Here is an 18,949-nt window from a genome sequence, read left to right as displayed (position 1 = left end):
CACACACACACACACTCTTCCATGCATCTAGTGTGGATGGCTTCTACTTTGCGGAATACTTCTGGCCTCCCACTATCCCAGGGGGGAAGTTGGTAAGGGGTAAGCAAAGGGGGGAAGCCATGAACACACACAGAAGAGAAATACTTTCTCTTTTTATTGCAAAGCAAAGCTAAACATGGTTAGGTTCAGGCTCAACTTCTGGATGGGTGAAGATTATATAACAGCCTGTAGCCAAGCTCTGAGCATTGTTAGTGGATGCTTTGTAAGATACTAAAAAGGATCTGTGATAAAAATAAGTTTCAAAAATGTTGCAATAAACACAGTTGGGCAGGTTTCTTTTTTTAAGACACAAACTTAAGTAGTTAACTTTTGTTGTCTGTTTTTAATTATAAAAGTTACACACATTAATTTAAGGTATATAAATTCAGGGGATGCCTGGGTGGCTCAATCGGTTAAGTGTCTGCCTTTGGCTCAGGTCATGATCTCAGGGTCCTGGGATCGAGCTCCGAATCAGGCTTCCCTCTCCCTCTGCCCCTTCCCCGCCCCAGCTCATTCTCTGTCTCAAATGAATAAAATCTTAAAAAAAAAAAATGTATAAATTCAGAAAAATATAAAGAAAAAAGCCCTCAAGTCACTGATCATGTCAAAAGCTACAGATATCATTACATTTGGCTTATTTTCCTTAGGCTCCAAAGCCTTTATGTACGTATATATGTACTATATTGATTACAGTATATAAAATCTGTATACAAAGTCAGTATACAAAATCATACTATATTTTCACTTTCATTTCTAATTACTTAGTTTTTATTTTTCTTTAGCTCTAAGAACTAAACACCGTAGTATTTAGCGAACAACAGCTTTCTAAAAGGGACAGTTCCTAAAACACTGGAGCACTGGGGTGTTCACAGCTGACACTTAATGCAGGTTTTGTAGTCCAAAGGCAGACTCTACTACCTCTCCTTGGAGGATTTCCTAGGCTATAGTTAACTGGTATCACTGAAATAATGCGAGTGAATCAAAAGTAGTGGCCTTCAAACTTCAGCATGCTAAGAATCACCAGGCATTCTGCTAGATTTCTGGGCTCTGCATTCAGACATTTAAAGCTGTTTCTTTACGGCAGACCTTCTCAGAGCGCTCGCTCTGCTCATGGGCCATACTGCTAGCGCGCCCTGGGTATCACCAGGGGTGGCAAGAGTAAGAACAGAGTCCTCACTCATTTCCCAAGCTGATTTGACCCCAGACGCCTTTTTCCTGGAACACCTATCAAGAGATTTTGGAACACTAGTGCTCCACGGTAAAGTCTGGGAACTACTTTACTGGACCCAACAGGGAGTGTGGAGTTCAGTAACACACTGTTGCATCTTCACTTTGTCATGACTAGGAGCTCTGGCAAGCTCTTTAGTTATTTTGAGCCCATTTCCTCCTCTGCAAAAATGGCGAAAATATTAAATCTCTTGAGTGTAGATGAGGATTAAGCAAATCCCCTCAAATGGAGCTTGACCAACGATCCGTCTTAGCACTCCACTTTCTCCTCCGGAGGAAGCCTCCCCAGGGAGAAGCTGTGTCCAACCTACATAGCCCTGGCAGGCCTGGCCCACTGTATTTCAGAGTAAGCGCTCCATGCACACCTGGTGAGGAAGTGTCCCATCCAATGGATAAAGGGACACAACCAAGGTTCACAGAGATGCCGCTGCAATCGTCCTTTGCTAAGTAAGACACTGGTTTGTAAAAGGCTCGCAGCAGACTGAGCCCCATGCGGTCGGCCGCTTACACACAGCTACCGAAGCTTCAAGGAGAAGCTGCTGTGAAATATCGGATGGCACATTGTGTTCCTGGATCCCCATGCACGGACCCAGACTGCTGCACTGGCCAATCGGCTAGCAACACAGAGCTGAGTTTCAGCAGATGATTTAATACAATCAAAACAGCCCAGAGATGACAAACAATCTCAAGGAAGGCAAGAATAGTGGGCATATTTGGAAGGGTGCTTGGGGAGAAAGCTGCCAAAGACAAGATTTTACCCAAAAAAGGAGACTAGCCACCTGGAGAGCTGCTTGAGCTGATTCTGAGCCACAGTAACTCAGGAGGGAAAGGCTCAGTAGGTGCAGTCTGCTTCTCACAGAAGAGCTCGAGCTCTCTGGGGGCACCCTGACCTAGCTGGCAAACAGCCTTGATCAGACCCAGGGCTAAAGATTACTGGGTGGTCCCTGACAGGTACCATTTTTCATGCTCCCAGGAAGGGTGTTATCCAAGGGGCTGCCTGCAAAAAGCAGCACCATATCCTGACAAAGGCAAATGAAACCTACTAGAGCTGCCATTACAAGAGGTGACCGACGGGCTCCAAGAGAAATAAAAAGAAAACAGTGGATTTTACCTCCTCAATTTGCTTAGTGGCATTTGCACCAAAAGAGGGCCAGGTGTCTCTCCTGGTAGTAAATGTGTCATCTCAGCCCTCCAGCCAAGACAGCAATCTCTAAACCAGTCAGAGGTAGGATCAATGAACTAAAAGGCGAATTCCAGGACAGTTAACAGCACCACGTGGCTCCTCATTGACAGAAACTACAGGGTGTCAGGCCATTCTCTCAGCTCCCAGAGAATTGAGGAAAACCCCCGCATCCTCATACTCCCAGAGATCCTGCCTCACAGGTGAAGAACGATGTTGGGGTGGGGGTCGACATTTAACCTCACATCTAGGAAACCTGTGAAGAATTTTACATTATTTCTCCGCAAATGGAGTTGTAAGAGTTGGTCCCAGCCACATGGCTTGACAATTTTTCTTTTCCAATTCCCCGTTCCAGAACTCAGAGGCATTGTCTTAGGCATTCTCATCAAGACATAGCACCTAAGAACAGCATTCAGAACCAAATGCCAGCCTTTGAGAAAGGAGATGGACAAAACTGTCAGGAGAGTAAGTGACCCTGCTAAAGAGAAACGTCCGTTTCCATTACACATGTGAACGGCGATGCTACCTTTAATATCCTACCTTGCACGGCGACTTCCACACTGAAGCATACCAAAGCACAAAACCACCACATTATACACGCAATTCCTGCTCCTCTGCGGTCTAGGACAAGGATTTTTTTTTTTTTAAACCCAGGATAGCAAAATAGCATTATGGATTTGGGTTCAACGTGTTTGGAGTCCTCTGGGCTTCATGGATCGGGATGTCCATTTCTCTCCCCAGGTTCAGAAGTTTTCAGCCATTATTGCTTTAAATATATTTTCTTTACTTCTTTTTCTTCTTCTATAATACCTATAATGAGAATATTATAGGTATTTTTTTTCCATTGTGTCCCACGATCACCATAGGCTTTCTTCACTCTTCCTCATTTTTTTCTTTTTACTTGTCTATAATGGAGTAATTTCCAATGTCCTATCCTCCAGGTTATGGATTCTTTCTTTTACATGGTCAAGTCTACTTTTGAAACCCTCTACTGAATTCTTCATTTCTTGTGTTTTTCAATTCTAGGACTTTTTTTTTTTTTTTTTTTTTTGACGGCTATTTCCTTGTCAAACTTCTCATTTTGTTCGTCCAACTGTTTTCCTAATTTCGTTAGTTGTTTGGGCTTTCTTGCAGTTTTACTCAACTCCCTTCAGAGGATTATTCTGAATTCTTTGCCAATTCATAGATCTCCATTTCTTTAAAGTCCATTATTGGAGCTTTATTAGTTTCCTTCGGTGTTTCATATTGACCTGATTTTTCCCTGACTCCTCATGTTGGTATCTGTGCATCTGGGTAACTGGGCTCATCTTGTAGACTTTGTAGGTTTGCTTTGGCAGACACAGTTCTTCACCAGCTCAGTTTGGGTTTCTGAGTGTGATTTCTAGGAATGACCTTGGGCAGGTGGAGCATGCTATTATGGTCTCTTTCAGGTCAAGGGGGATAGGGGTGTGTGCTACTGGCTAAGAACAACTGGACAGGACTGACAACTTGGTTCCCTACCCAAGTGAAGCTCTAGGATGGGTTCTACAGTTGACTGAAGTTTCTGGTCAGGCTTCCTAGATGGTCAGAACTGGGGACTATATTCAGTAGTAGATAAGCCTAGGAACTAGCCTTCCAGCCCTGGCAGGGCAGCAGGATGGGACCCAAGGTCTGCAGAGCTCATTTTTTAGCGACCCAAATTAGGCCAGAGTGTGCACTGAATTTCCTGGTCAGGTGAAGCCCCCAGTTCTGCTCTATACTCTCGGTTCAAGTACCCCTGTATGTAGGGCTGCCGAGTGGGCTCTGCAGCTTCCTGTAAGCTCTAGTTCCATTCGCTGGCTGGACAGGCTAAATAAAGGCTGTGTTCAGTGATGAGTGAGGCTATGAATGACATTTCCTGCCTCAACACAGTGGCAGAAGCATCTCCAAAGCTAGTAGAACTCTTTGACTTAACTCAAGCAGACCTGCTTGGCAAGTTCCCTGACGGAATAGGGCCACTGGCTTAGTTATGCAAACGGTCAGCTCTGGCCTGCCTCTCCGCTCAACTGTTGCTGGGCCGCAGGGCTTCCAGGAGTTATCCCTAGCCATTCTGGGCAGAATGGGCTGGAAGACACTCTCCAGAGCCAGTGTGGCTGTGTCTCCCCTTCCCTGCCTGGGCAAGAAGGGGAGGGGTCACTCCAGGCTACTCTCAATTTTCTCAACAGGCTCTGCAGGTTGGGAGAGGCCGGGAGCTACCCTCAGCCTTGGCTATGAATTAATCCCTCTGCCTGTGCCAAGTGTGTGGCACAGAAACACTCCGGGCCGGGTATGGCCTTGACTCTGGGGACCATCAGCTCTGCACGCCCCGCTCTTGGCTCGTGAGCCACTGGGCTGTATTGCTTCCAGGAGCTGGCGCCAGCTCTTCGGGTCAGACAGGGCCTAAGACACCCTCCAGAGCTGCCGGGGCTGTGATTCCATTCCTTGCCCAAGCAAGCCAGTTACAGGGCCAGCAGAACTCCTCAGTTGAGGATCCAAATCAGGTAGATCTGCACTCCGCAGTTCCCTGGTCAGAGCGCACCTGTGACGTGGTTCTGCAGATGAGCAAAACCACTGCTTGGGGACACTGCCGCGGCACTGCAGGAATGAACCTGGTCTGCCAGCATCCACATGCTCATTGTTGCCGCACCCTCTTCTCAGTGGGGGCGGGTGGGGGGGTGGTGTCAGATTCCCAGTGGGTGAGCCACGCACACTCCCCTGCGATCCCCGTGGTGCAAGATCAGAGTAGGGGTTCCCACAAAGCAACCCAGTGTGCTAGGGTGGGGAGCTCGCCGTCAGCACTGAGGTCCCTTTCCACTAGACGAGGAGGGGAGACCTCTCTGCGTGGAGCCACGGTGGCAGGGGGAGAGGCCGTGCGGGTCAGTGTGGAACTGCTTCCCTCACCCTGCTAACACAGTCTGCCTGGTCTCTGTGAGGCAGGGGGTGCGTCAGCCTCACCTCCACGTTCAACGATTCTCTCAGCAGTGAGGAGACCTTGCAGAAGGAGAAAGTGAAGGGGGTTACCCAGCAGACTCGACTGAAGCGGATAGCTAAAGAAAGGCAAAAGCAGTATAACTGCCTGACACAGCGGATTGAACGTGAGAAGAAATTGTTTGTTATTGCACAGAAAATTCAAACACGCAAAGATCTTCTGGATAAAACTCAGAAGGTGAAGGTGAAGAAACAAACAGTGAACTCTCCAGCTATTTACAAATTCCAGAGTCGTCGAAAACGTTGAAGTGGTATAGATAAGCTTTGTCATTCCACATGGAGAATAATTCTGTTTTTTCCCCAGTAACTTCACATTCCATTAGTCTGAACGACATGGTTTTTTCTGTTTGTAACTTTATTATAGATCTGGCATTTGATACGTTTCTGTCAATAACATTAAAGCCCCTTCCCTTGTCTTACTGTTTTTGGGGTATGAAATCAGTCTTATTTTTATATACCTGTATATTTTCTTCATGATGAAAGTTATATAATCTCATTATGACAGATTTGGAATGAATTCATCTCTAATCCCAATACTCACTGGAGAACACCAAGTAGTTATCAGTGCTAGGAGCTAGGGTATTGGAGGTGAACAATAATGTAAACGTTCTGGTTTATTTCCTCCATTCTGTAAAGGCATGTTCTGTTTTTTTTTTTGCTTTATTTTTGTGTTTTGTAGTTACAATTACAGCAAACAATTTCATATCCTTTTTACTTAAATTAGCCCTTCCATTTTGTTACATCACTAAATTTTTTAAAAGTAATATATGTTCACAGTAAAAATTAAAATATTAAAAAAAAAAAAAAAAGACCCATGTCTCCGTCTTGGAGACATCACCCCTGGAGTCCTCCATCTTGAGCTTCATATTGAACGTCAGTGTTACTCCTACAGTTGTCACTCAAAGACCTTGTTGTTGCTGACATTTACGGTTTAAACCAGGAGTTCACAGATACGAAAGCCGTCATGGGCCTATCCCTGGCGTCTAAGCCCTGACGAGGCCCTGATGAACACAGAACCCTGGGTGCCAATTTGGTGGACTTAACCGTATCTAATACTCACATATGTATAATGAATCTCACAGACGGGGCTCATTTAAGTGAGGCTGCTTTGGGACTACGGAATTTTGACCTGGTATAGGAAGATGTGTTTTTAGGTCATTACAATTCTGTAACTAGGACGCATGAAGTTATGAAGGAAAAAGCTTGACTAGCCGTTGCTTGTTACCCTCCTGTGAGAACAGTTATTTCCTTTCCCTCACGGTCCTGGAGCTCAACTCTCTAAAGCTGCTGTGCAGCTCCATGGCTGTGCTGTTACTCAAGAGTCACCGGTGAGGTGTCCGGCCTGCGGAGAGCTGCTGAGTCTCCTCCTACATACATACCCTGTTGAAGCCTGCATGCAGGAGAGGGAGGACCGAGGCCTCTTCACGGTCACCCGATCTGCAGCAAAGCAGAAAATGCAGTCACTCAGCAGATACAAACCAGGGTTCCTCACACTGAAACATGGAGAGAGAATAATGAGGCAAGCATGGCGTTTGCTCTACCAGTGGCTTCCTGACCAGCATGTGCCCACGGGATCCACCTGCCTTCCAGGACCCCCATCTGCCTTCCAGATGCAAAAAAAAAGGAACATAAACAGTAGAGAAAACTCCAGCAGTGTGCCCAAAAGCATCACCACAGGTCCACATGAGTGGCCATCTCCAAAGCTGGGCTGCTCTTGAAAGTTGCAACAAATGGATGGGACAAGGTTGGTCCAATGCTCATCCCAGACACCGCTGTCCCCAAACCTTCTGGAAGCACAACTACCACCCCAAGATCTGGCTAGCTCCAACTTTCAGTGTGAGGAAGACACCTGGCACTACAGACTACAGCACCCCATAGCCAAATGCAGAAAAAGGGTCATCAGGAATGTCACGTTAGAAAGGAATAAGAGAGAAAAAAAAATGGATTATCGTCCCTCATTTCACAGGAAGGTTTCCTACACTGAGCCTACAGCTGGGTCTCAGAACTTCATTTGGGTACAATGTTTGCTCATCATAAAGACATGCTACATTTCTGCTTCCATCATTATAAGAGAGAAAGGGCATCCCTGAGATAGCCAGCAAGTAACATGGAGTATATACCTTGGAAAACAGAGAAGGAAAATGGAATAAAAGATATTAGGTGGAGGAGCGGGTGACCAGGGAGGGAAATCCTGGGGCTTGTTTGTGACTTTTCCCATAGCTCACGCCTTCCCTACAGGGAAAAACAGTCCTCCTTGTTTTTTCTACTCAGGAACTCCACATTCAACCTTCTTCGACTGATAAATGAGGAGGGACACAAAAAGAGTCCGAAGGTGTTAATAACATTCTATTTCATAAGCTGGGTTCCACAAACTCAGCATTCATTTTATTATTGTTCTGTATCTATATAAAATATTTTATTTTAAAAACAGTGGGGGAAAGGGTGGAAAATAACAAGCCATAGCAAGTCCTTATTTGTCAAAGATTTGTAAGCATTTCCGCTACATGCCTAATGTAAAAAAAAATTGTGTTTCACTTTCGGGTTCGTGGAATGAGCCAGCCTTGGGGAGTATGGTGTGTGGCCTGGTATACTCCTGGAATCCATGCACAAGACTCAGAACACTCTACTAACCCCTCCCAGTGCCCTCAAGACAAAATACAAGGGGGTGATGAAGGCTAAATATACCTTGGTCCCCCTCACTCATTCCACTTGAGACCCCAAGTCCCACCAGGATAATGAGATCAGGAACCAATGGAAATGATTTCTTTCCTTTCCTTGGACCAGAGCCCATGGTAGGAATGAAGTGAAGCAACACAGTTCTTAAAAATAGACTCAAGGAATAATAGGTAAGAAGAGTCTTTGGTTGGGGTAAAACTCTGCAGCCACGATTTCTTCCTGTACCAATAAGCAGTATTTCAAATCTCCCCTGGGCCAGGGTTGCCTGGGGGAGACCTCAACTCTCCTGTCTCCGTTGCTGGCTTGTCGCAGAATCTGTGCCAGCTCCCATAATGGGGCCAAGTCCAGTAGGGCTCTAGGCCCTCATCAAAGGCCTTCTTCTCTCCAAAGCGAAGGATGGCTACTAAATGAATACAACCATTTTCGGGCGCCTGGGTGGCTCAGTTGGTTGGGCGACTGCCTTCGGCTCAGGTCATGATCCCGGAGTCCTGGGATCGAGTCCCACGTCGGGCTCCCTGCTCAATGGGGGGTCTGCTTCTCCCTCTGACCCTCTTCCCTCTCGTGCTCTCTGTCTCTCATTCTCTCTCTCTCTCAAATAAATAAATAAAATCTTTAAAAAAAATAAATAAATGAATACAACAACTTTGATCCTGCAAGGATTCCAACGACTATAGCTTGTACCAGCAGCGTGTGTTCCTTTTCGGTCTCTCGTTCTAAGGGGTGGCCATTTCAGACAACAAATCCAGCAGAGCAGCTTCTCATCCCACTGTCTCGTACCTATAGCCCAATCCCCCTTCTGTTGCCTTCCAGCATGGGCATACATCGTACTGTCCTGCTTCTAGACACAGAGCAGTCCTGACCCCAACTATACAATCCTTTCCTTCCAGCGTATTTAGTGCTTCTTTGTGCTCATGCTGTAATTTGTTTCTTCTTCAGTGAAGAACAAGAAGTCTGCTACCTCTTTTCTTCAAAGAAAAAAGATGAGTGGGAACAAATTCTCCCCAGACATCTCCCTCAGATCATCTGTTCATTTCTAGCACGCAACGAGCACCCCTTTTCTCCTCCTGTGTACTAGTGTGGGTTAACAGCAGTTAAGGATGACAGAGAGAAACCTAAATATATCCAGACCCTCGCAACACAAAGGACACCCCCACAGAGCGAGATCTAAAGTTGGTGTTGTGGGGCCAAGGGCATGCCCACTGCTCTGCTGGCTCACAGACTGGATTCCATCAGACACATGTTTCAGAATGAACAGTACTACAGCCAACTGGGGATGGGAGTCAGGGGGGCGGGGGAGGAGCTTACGCTTGTGAAACCACCGCAAGGATCACCGTGTGCTCGGAAGGATTTGTGGCCCGGATCGACCTGCAACGAGAGAGCTCCAAGTCAAACCAGGTGATCTGGGCTTTGTTACAATGAACAAATGCGGAACTTCACATTGAAAAATGGCACAAAACCCAATCTTCCTCTCAAGAGAAAGTCTGAAAACACGTAAAGACAACAGAGAAAGATGCCCTTAAAGATTAGGACAATCTCTTTGTTTTTCCTTAAAAAAAAAAAAAAAGCTTTTTTTTTTTTTTTTTAAATGCCTGGGCAGTTGTCCAATGGCTCAGATCTGCCAATTTTTCACTTCAAAAACTGGCAAATTCCACTTAAGTTCCATGTTTTCTGACTGAAATTCCACTCTGCAAAGAAACTGGCAGTCCTACAGCTCTCCGGTTATCAGTTTGTACTTAGGGAGCTAATTGCTTTGCATCTTTTTTTCTTTTAAAATAGTAGATAGCTCAGAAAGATGACCTTATAATAAAAATTAAAATACTCGCTGGCCGCTGGACATACCAATTCAGGTTGAAACTCGTAAGAGCGATACAAAGAGCTGCCTAATTTGTTTTGGTCGTACTGCTGTTTGTGCTGAAATGCTTTCAGCGAGTGGGCCACAAACTAGGGCTGGGCAATGCTGCGGTGCGGCCACTGTCCCTGCTGATCCCCGCTGTACCATGACCACCTGTGTGTTGTTTAGTCCGTACGATTTTAATAGGATTGGACTACGTAAGGATCTAGAACTTTGAGGTCCATGCATCTTCTTACAACATGTGCTATTGTATGCCGCAGCTCTGATTCTGGATTATCCTGGTCAGGGCTCGTGAATGGAATGAACTATTAATAAAGGGCCACATACTTGAAGCTTAGTACAAATAAGCCTGCTTGTTTTGACCCATTTCCTCCATCTGGACTCTGTTTATTTTGAGATCCCTGGGAAGAGAACCATCATCTCTAAGAACAGAAGGCTCAAGGCTGCTCCTGAGTAATTTGTGAAACAACATGTATTTGTTGATCTTTCTAGCTATTGGCATTTCAGCTCTTCTGCACTACAACATATTTGTACTACTGCTCCCCTAGAAAAAGCCAGCTTGTATTGCTTCATCTCCTTCAACTCTCACATTTCTTGACCTTTCTCAAAAAAGGTACTTTCCCAATTTCCTATTCCTTGAGATCTCACTCTACGTGGGTGGGAGGTTCAGGAAAGTGACCAGCTCTCGTCTTCCTGGGAAGTACAGTTTCCTATGGTAGATAAATGGTGTTTGAAAAAACTCCTTAAGTTCAATGCCTTAACTCACTGTGGGACAGGTGGAGTAAGTCAAGACCCCCTATTAAGGCTAGCACAGACTACTTCCTATTCAGCCACCCCACAGCACAGGTCTTGATGAGGCCAAGGTACCATTTTTTTTTTTTTTTACCTAAGAGCCTACTGAATTCTCAGCAGAAATACCAGTTACCACCTAATGAAAAAATGCATAGTAAGTCCGAGGTGCACCCTATTGTCTAGGGAAATACTAAGCACTTCTCAGCCTTGTGCAACCTCTTCCACCCCAACGAGAAGTCAAGGCTACACTGCAAGGCTACGTTCTAAGGAGTGGGCCTCAAGAGGCGCAAACACTGTTAAGAACGTAACTGGGCTAGAGCCCATGCTCCCTTAGCTTCTTTTGAAACTGGCTTTCATTTTGGGGGTTGCTTCTTGCTGCTTATCTCTTCTTTCTCATTCCTCCAAAGGAACTGGTATAGCCAGGGAGACCCAGACCTCTTCCTGGTGGAGAGGACGAAGGGGAACTGCAATCGTTGGGGTAGAGGTCCAAGGAAGCACGTTAAGGTCCAGTCTAGCTCAAAAATCCAGGGATCTTGGACCATGGATGACAGTAATGAATGTACATCTGCCAAGAGCGTGTCCCTTACTCATTTTAGGGGGACATGTACTGGCAGTCGTGCATTCAGGAATCTGGCTGCCCTGAACATAACAAATAAGAGTCGGTAAACACAGCCCCTGATACACAACCTGGCTTCTGACCTACACAGATCCCCCACTGTTTTTCTGTGCAGCTAAGACAGAAGTACATTAGATAAAAAAAACTAAATTTCTTTATATTCAAGGAAGATTGTAAAGCTTCTCTGCTAAATTTCTTCACCTGAATAAAAAGAATTTATTTTTACACCTGAATCTTGTCTTAAATCATTCCATGTATGCACAAAGGACAGTGGTGTTTCTACTACAAAATCATTTAAGAAAATTAAGTCAAGGGTGCCTGGGTGGCTCAGTTGGTTAAGCGACTGCCTTCGGCTCGGGTCATGATCCTGGAGTCCCTGGATCGAGTCCCACATCGGGCTCCCTGCTCGGCAGGGAGTCTGCTTCTCCCTCTGACCCTCCCCCCTCTCATGTGCTCTCTCTCATTCTCTCTCTCTCAAATAAATAAATAAAATCTTTAAAAAAAAAAAAAAAGAAAGAAAATTAAGTCAAGACCAAGAAAAAGTAGATCTAGTTATAAAGGACCGAATTCTATCCTGTAGATCATTTAAAAAGAAAAAGTATTTTTTTCTTAGTATTTCTTACTAAATATTTAGTATTTATTTTCTTAATACTGAAAGTACCATCCAAATATTTTATGATACATTTATTTGTATCTATAATAATTTAAAAAGAAAATATTTCTATGCACAATAGTAAGATTATTTGAGGCCAGTAAGACATTTTAAAATAGGTTCTGTGAGAAAAATTCTTCTTTGAGAAACTGAGAAGGATCAAAGAACAACAAGGCAATGCCTATGATGAGAAATGTCTCTTAATCCAATCATTTCTTGTCAGGGTGCCAAAGGATCTAAGAAGCCACTTCCTTACCTTTCATTTCACTTACTAATATTCAAGAAAATTCCAGCTCCATATGTAATTGGAGTCTGTGCTGGTCTAGCATTTAATTAGTGACCTCTTGCTGTCTAGCTTCAAAGCATTCCACTTGTGCTAAATGGATCAGTTCATCCACAGAAAACTCTTATGACTGCATTTATTTATGAACAGGCATGCATTTTTCCTCCTGGAGTGCAAGCATTTCTGTAAACAAGTGGGGCGTTTGGATCCCTGGAAGATTTTCCGCTGAGGTAAAGTAGCTGCTTGTGCTCCCCGACCGCTGTAGAATCTACCCATCTGTGTCAGGCAGGGAGACATGTGTATTTCACATATTTCCGATGTTCATTTTGGGACAGAATAATTAAGATTAAAATATCTGGTTTAAATCCAAACCCCATCTGTATAACAAAAACTGTGTGAATTTCAATGTCTCTTGCGCGCGCGCGCGCGCGTGTGTGTGTGTGTGTGTGTGTGTGTGTGTGTGTGTGAAATATGAGCAATACTTGGGGGGGAAAAACACCTTGACATTTTCAGAGACACCCAGCTCACACCTCTAAATTCACTGGAACTCAAATGTGGAAAAACAGAAAGGGTGAAATAAATCTATAGGAGGAGCTATAGCTTTCATCACAGAAATCTGCACAGACTGCTTAGACGCATCAACACACATTTTAGAAATACTTGGGATGGAGCTAAAGACATCTCTAAGTGACGGTCATTTTAGGCTATTAAGTGAACATTTAACGAGCATGTTACATTAGGAAAGGTACCTGCACACCGCTTCTGCATCAAAGTTTCGAGTTTGTCTGTGATCTATTACGATAATTTCATGATGTTTATCTAGAAAGCATTCAAGGGCTGACTCTGGAGTCCGAGCAATATTGCATCTATAACCAGCTCTGTCACAGGCCCACCAGAATCCATCACTCTGACTATCTTCCTTTGCAAAGATCAGCAAAACCTGAAATACAAAAGAGCATCTTAGAAGCAATCATCATCCTTACAGACTGTATTAAACATGAGCCTACGGTATACAGGTTTAAAATGCGGCGTCTAGAGAGGAACTACCTGGGTTCAAACCCCAGCTCCTCCAACTGATTCCAGTGTGTGTCTTTGAGCAAGGTATTTCATCCCTTTGTGCTATAGATTCTCCACGGTCAGATGCGCCACCCTAGCTAGCTGTGAGACCTACATGAGCACGAGTAGGTGCTCAGTCATTCTGGGTGGGGGGGTTGTTACTCATTTTTAATTTCCCAATTGGCTTTGTTGTTAAGTATATTAAGCAGTGAAATTATTAACAGGATAATTAACACAGCTGGGATTATGGTTCTCACATACACGTGTTTGGTTTCAGGGCAGGTGGTGTCGGCCTCTCAGTACCTGGAGGTCAACTCTCTGATCTTAGTAATTAAATCCCTTTAAAGACACAGGAAAGGGAAGGAACTCAAAGGAATTTCAAACACTAATTTTAATACCCAACCCATGCTGGAATCTGGAAAGAATGACCATGCAAGGAGAAGGTGATGCAGCTAAACTGAGGAAAACCTGTCCCTTCTTGCCTCATTGAGAAGTGTGGCAGCCCCTGGGCTCCAGCGCCCAATTCTCTGGCGGAAAGCCAGAGACAGCCTTACCACCACCTGAACTGGTTCATTTATTTGCTTGATCATGATCTATCTTCTCCACTGGGACTGAGCTTCAGGACCACAAGGAACTGCCTGCTATGTTCCCTATTACCCCCACCCCCACTGCTGTGCTCAGCACCAAGCTGCCACTTACTAGCTGCTCAGCAAATATCTGGTGAGGTAAAGGTTAACTACCTGTAGAGTTTCCTACAAAACACAAAAGGGTTTTACTATTATTACAAATAAGAGGTCCAATAGAAACACCTAATTATCTCAAGACATGGATAAAGCGTTGAATGTTCTTGAGCATCCACTCCTAAAGAATTAGCGACAGAAGGGTTTTTTTTTTTTTCCTCAACAAGAAAGGCCTTTAAACCAATAACCAGTATCATTCTTTTCTTTTTTAAAGATTTTATTTATTTGTCAGAGAGAGAGAGAGAAAGAGAGACCATGAGTGGGGAAGAGGAGCAGAACGAGAGGGAGAAGCAGGCTGGCTCCCGGAGCCTGATGCGGGACTCGATCCCAGGACCCTGGGATCATGACCTGAGCTGAAGGCAGACGCTTAACCAACTGAGCCACCCAGGCGTTCCAACCAGTATCATTTTGATGATGAAATATAAAATGTGTTTCATTTAAATTCAGAAAGACAAACTGTCCAACTATTATATTTTCAAAATGTTTTATTAATTGAGAATTGGCAATATACTGAAAAATAGACACAACAGTCTAATAAGCCTAATGCACCCATCTCCCGGCTTCAGCAATAAACCAACTCCGGGCCAGTCTGGCTGCATTTCCATCCCTGCCCACTTCTCGACTCCGACATTAGTTTGCAGCAAAGCCTGCATATCACATCATTTCAACTGCACAAATCTACTGAAGATAAAGACTGTTTAAGGGGTGCCTGGGGGGCTCAGTCAGTTAAGCATCAGCCTTCGGCTCAGGTCATGATCCCAGGGTCCTGGAATCGAGCCCCACATTGGGCTCCCTGCTCAGCGGGAAGCCTGCTTCTCCCTCTCCCTCTGCCTGCTCCCCCTGCTTGTGCTCTCTGACAAATAAATAAAATCTTAAAAACAAAACAAAACAAAAACCACAATATCATTTGGGGGCGGGCAGCAAAGCAACACTTATTGAGCAAGAGCAAAGTGATACGACAAAGCTCCCAAGGAGGGAGGGGACCCAAGGGGGTTGCCCCCACAATACCATTTCAAACCTAAACTTCCCCAATAGCTCAACATCATTAAATATCTGAATATATCATAAATGTCATTTGTTTTACATTTGTTTAAATCATTTCCTGTTTCCCAAATGCCACGTTTCCAGAAGAGATAGTTTTCAACAGGATTTTGCCATTTTCTTCTTAGCACATGGCTTAAAATCATACCCTTGTAACACACAAGGCAGCCAGCCAGACTTATTAAGAGCTCATCTTGGTCTGTCACTCTTCTGCCCAGAGAGTGTTTCTAAGAGTTTTTGACCAAAGAGCTAACTTCTAGGAAGAAGTGAGAGTGGCTCTTCCAAGGGAATTGAAGGGCATTGCCCTGTGGATTTGATAATGAAAAGAAAGCCTTCAGATCAAATAAGAGAGCTACAATGAAAAAGTCAGGTAGCATCAATTGGTTTGTGTGTAAAGTCATTGGCCCTCTACTTGGGGTAGCTATGGTATTAACAAGAAAAACTCCATGTATAGAGCCTCAAAGTCAGCAAAGGTGAGAGAATTTCTTCTGTCATCTGGCTGGCTAAATGAGGGATTGCTAAACAAGAATCTCACCACTTTATGTTTCCTTTACACTATTTGGCCTCAATAATTGACTAATACAGTAAGAACACGATTGTATTCCCATGTTGGACATTGCTACAGATTAATCTCATATACCTTATGCATCCTCTGAAGAGAGTGTACCACTTTTGGAAAAATAATATTATTGAACAAAAATTTCCCAAGCACCTGTTATGTTCCAGGAATTGTTTTGAGTTGCTTAGAGTACACTGATGAACAGAGTAAAGACCCCCCGCACTGGAGAGGGACCAACAGCACGCATAATAAGCAAGCAAACGACACAGCATGTTAAAAGCAGTACGTGCTACCTACAAACAGGAAGCGGTAAGCAGGAGCTGGAGTGGGTACCGACTGCTGCATTAAGTGGGTAGGCCTCACTCACAAAGTAACAGATGCAAACAAAAAGGAAGGAAACAAAAAGGAAGCCAAATTGCTATCTGAGGGGCAAGTATTCGCAGCCGAAGGAATGGTTCTACGGGCCCCTACAGTCAGACGTGTGCCTGACGCGTTCGAGGAACTATAAGGAAGCCTGTGTGACAGAGGGGAGGGTGACAGGGAAAGTCTAGTTCACAGCAGAGGGTTACATCAAGGTAAGGCCATTTCAGGAACTTAAACTAGATTTCACATGAAAACTCACAACCGACTCAAAGGGAGAAACTCTCTTCATCGGGTCTTGTTATTTTTCTATAGTTCTGATGCTTTGACATCTGGAGCCTTGCCGACCCTGCGGAGACTGCTTCTGAGGGTTGGCCAATTTGTAGAGGTAGCAGGAGACTTGCCTAGGAAAGCACCCTTCGAAGGCAAACCAATCCAAAGCCCTTACTCCTACCCCATCTTTTATCATGCCTTAATGCATGGAACCACTCTCCACCTGCCCTCATCACTCCAGGGCCAAGTACCAACCAACTAGAGACAACAGCTGTACCCCAGATTCCCCTGAAATGATTCATACTAGCCAAACCTGCTTACCCTCCCTTACCCATTCCTCCCCACAGAAGCCACAGGGGAGGCTCTTGGCCATATTTTCCCCCTTGCTCTCTCTGCCTCCTGACCAACCCTGGTGCTCTGTGTGTGGTCCTTTGGGCAAGGCATGGCCCCTCCTCTCAGTGACAGACTGTTTAATCATAGTCCTTTCCTGATGGGTCGGCCTCACCGTACCCGAATAATAACATCTACATTTTAGAACAGGACTATATTATAAAAGCACTCATGAGAGAATTTCTTTAGGTAGTATTTAAAATTCTTCCCATTTAAGGCTGATGTATGGAACTTTTAAATTACTATACTGTACACTGGAAACGAATCTAACACTGGTTGTTAACTAACTGGAATTAAAGTAAAAATTTTAAAAATAATATTCTTCCCATCTATAAAAAAAAATCAGAAAAACTAGTTTTTAATAATTCAACTCCTAAGTGAAAAAGCTACAGGAATTAAAAATATATACATTTTAAAGTACTATAGTAATTACCCTTTTTGGATGTAACCAGGCTCGGACTCTCCATCCCTATCTCCCAGCACAGCTGGGCTAATGATACTCTGTTTACAGAAATTTGGAATTTGAACAAAAGAGACACAAAAGCTGGGAATTGAGACCTGTGGCTCGGTGATCTTAGAGACAATAAAAGCCTTCAACTCTTGCTGTCAAAGTACTCAGACAGTCCGCAGCCACACTCTGTAAGGCACAGCTTCTCAATTCCTCCTTCAAATCTACAAAGAAAGTGGCGCCTGGGTGGCTCAGTCGTTAAGTGTCTGCCTTTGGCTCAGGTCATGATCCCAGGGTCCTGGGATCGAGCCCCGCATCGGGCTCCTTGCTCCGTGGGAAGCCTGCTTCTCCCTCTCCCACTCCCCTTGCTTGCGTTCCCTCTCTTGCTGTGTCTCTGTCAAAAAATAAATAAAATCTTTAAAAAAAAACTACAAAGAAAAAAAACTGCACAAATATGTTTAATTCATTTATTTACTTGGTTGTCTAAGGTAGCTCTTACTTGCAGCCAAAGAACAAAACCAAAAAGACCTTAAGCACTACAGTCCCTCCCCCTATTTAACTTCCTATTTATCACTATTTAGTTTGTCAGAGATGGCCATTTTAAAATATTTTTTGGCCATTCACTAAGGCCAATCTCAAAATGTCAGAAAATATACTTTAAAAATCAGTTCTAAAGGCATACAAACGAATTGGATTTGTGAAGAATAAAAGTTAACTGACCCTTTTTATTTGCTCTAAGTAACACGCAGAACATTCATTCAGAGAGTATGTATTGATGATCTATCAGGTAAGAACTGGGAGTAAAAAGCTGATAGGGATGGACATAGTCTAGTTTCCGTCCCTAGAAAGCAAGCAGATTAGACAGGTAAAGATAAACACAATAAATGCACTATGGAGTGGTGATCACACCAGGGTACAGACATGATGCTTAGACAAGAATCTAGGTACAGGGGAATGGGCAGAAGGAAACAATTTTGCTATATCAACTTAACTACACTGCTGTAAACATATCAAATGAGTAGAAAATCTGATCTGGGGTGAAGCCAGGGACAATGAAGCAACACCTTCCTTCTGGGATAGATCTGGGTCTACTTGGGTCCTGTCCAGGATCAGAACACAAGTATAGCCAATCCTTGCTCCACGTGATAGGGCCAGACTCTGAAAACCACCACAAAAGGCAATCTTAAACAATGGTAAAAATGACTGTCCTAGGACCTTAGAAATTTTTTCCAAACATGAAAACTTTCTGTTGGTTTTAACTGAAATATGAAATAAAGTAAAACATTTTTTCAGGATGCTGTAAATTAAAACATTAGAAACACTGAAAATTAAAATACTTTCTTTTTAAAAAGAACTAAGGGTAGCTTCAACAGGGTATGCCTTCTCCAAATTGGGTAAATCAGAGTGTAAGCATCTTTTTGATGCCTTGGGGTATTAGAAAGCCCTAAGCCTGGGTCAGCTCCAGTGTTTTATCCAATATTTTGTCCTCCCTACTTTCAATGCCATGGAATATCCCCCTGAGCTCCATTAACTAACGTAGTTTTTTACTTCCTCTGGGACATTTCATTCTTTTCACCACAACCACTTTCCTCACGGATGTTGACCATCACTGCAAGCTGAACTACCTCTGGCCGCAGATCTAGAATACGTCAGTGTGACAGTGTGAACATCCTCAGGGTCAGCTCTCCCTCCTCTAACCTCATTTATGTTCCACTTCAACTTCCCTCTGGCGTTACTACTTTGCATTTCTTTGATGCACTTTCATCTCCGTTGGCTACTT

At 44.1% G+C, this 18,949-nt stretch overlaps 1 protein-coding gene across 10 annotated transcripts in view; it reads right to left on the bottom strand.

Moving 5' to 3' along the window:
- PDE8B (phosphodiesterase 8B) overlaps nucleotides 1–18,949 on the bottom strand; it is a 218,585-nt gene that overhangs the window by 88,452 nt on the left and 111,184 nt on the right. For all 10 annotated transcript variants that reach the window (XM_021699983.1, XM_021699974.1, XM_021699992.1 and 7 more), the window contains 3 exons: nucleotides 13,052–13,242; nucleotides 9,413–9,472; nucleotides 6,811–6,868 (listed from right to left, as the gene is read on the bottom strand). In XM_021699983.1, the coding sequence (XP_021555658.1) occupies nucleotides 6,811–6,868; nucleotides 9,413–9,472; nucleotides 13,052–13,242 (309 nt within the window). The remainder of the gene's footprint in view (nucleotides 1–6,810; nucleotides 6,869–9,412; nucleotides 9,473–13,051; nucleotides 13,243–18,949) is intronic.

This window comes from Neomonachus schauinslandi, chromosome 7 (genome assembly GCF_002201575.2).
Source record: "Neomonachus schauinslandi chromosome 7, ASM220157v2, whole genome shotgun sequence".
Taxonomy (NCBI): Eukaryota; Metazoa; Chordata; class Mammalia; order Carnivora; family Phocidae; genus Neomonachus; species Neomonachus schauinslandi.
The sequence above is the reverse complement of the archived record's forward strand: the minus strand, read 5'-3'. Positions and strand labels throughout refer to the sequence as shown.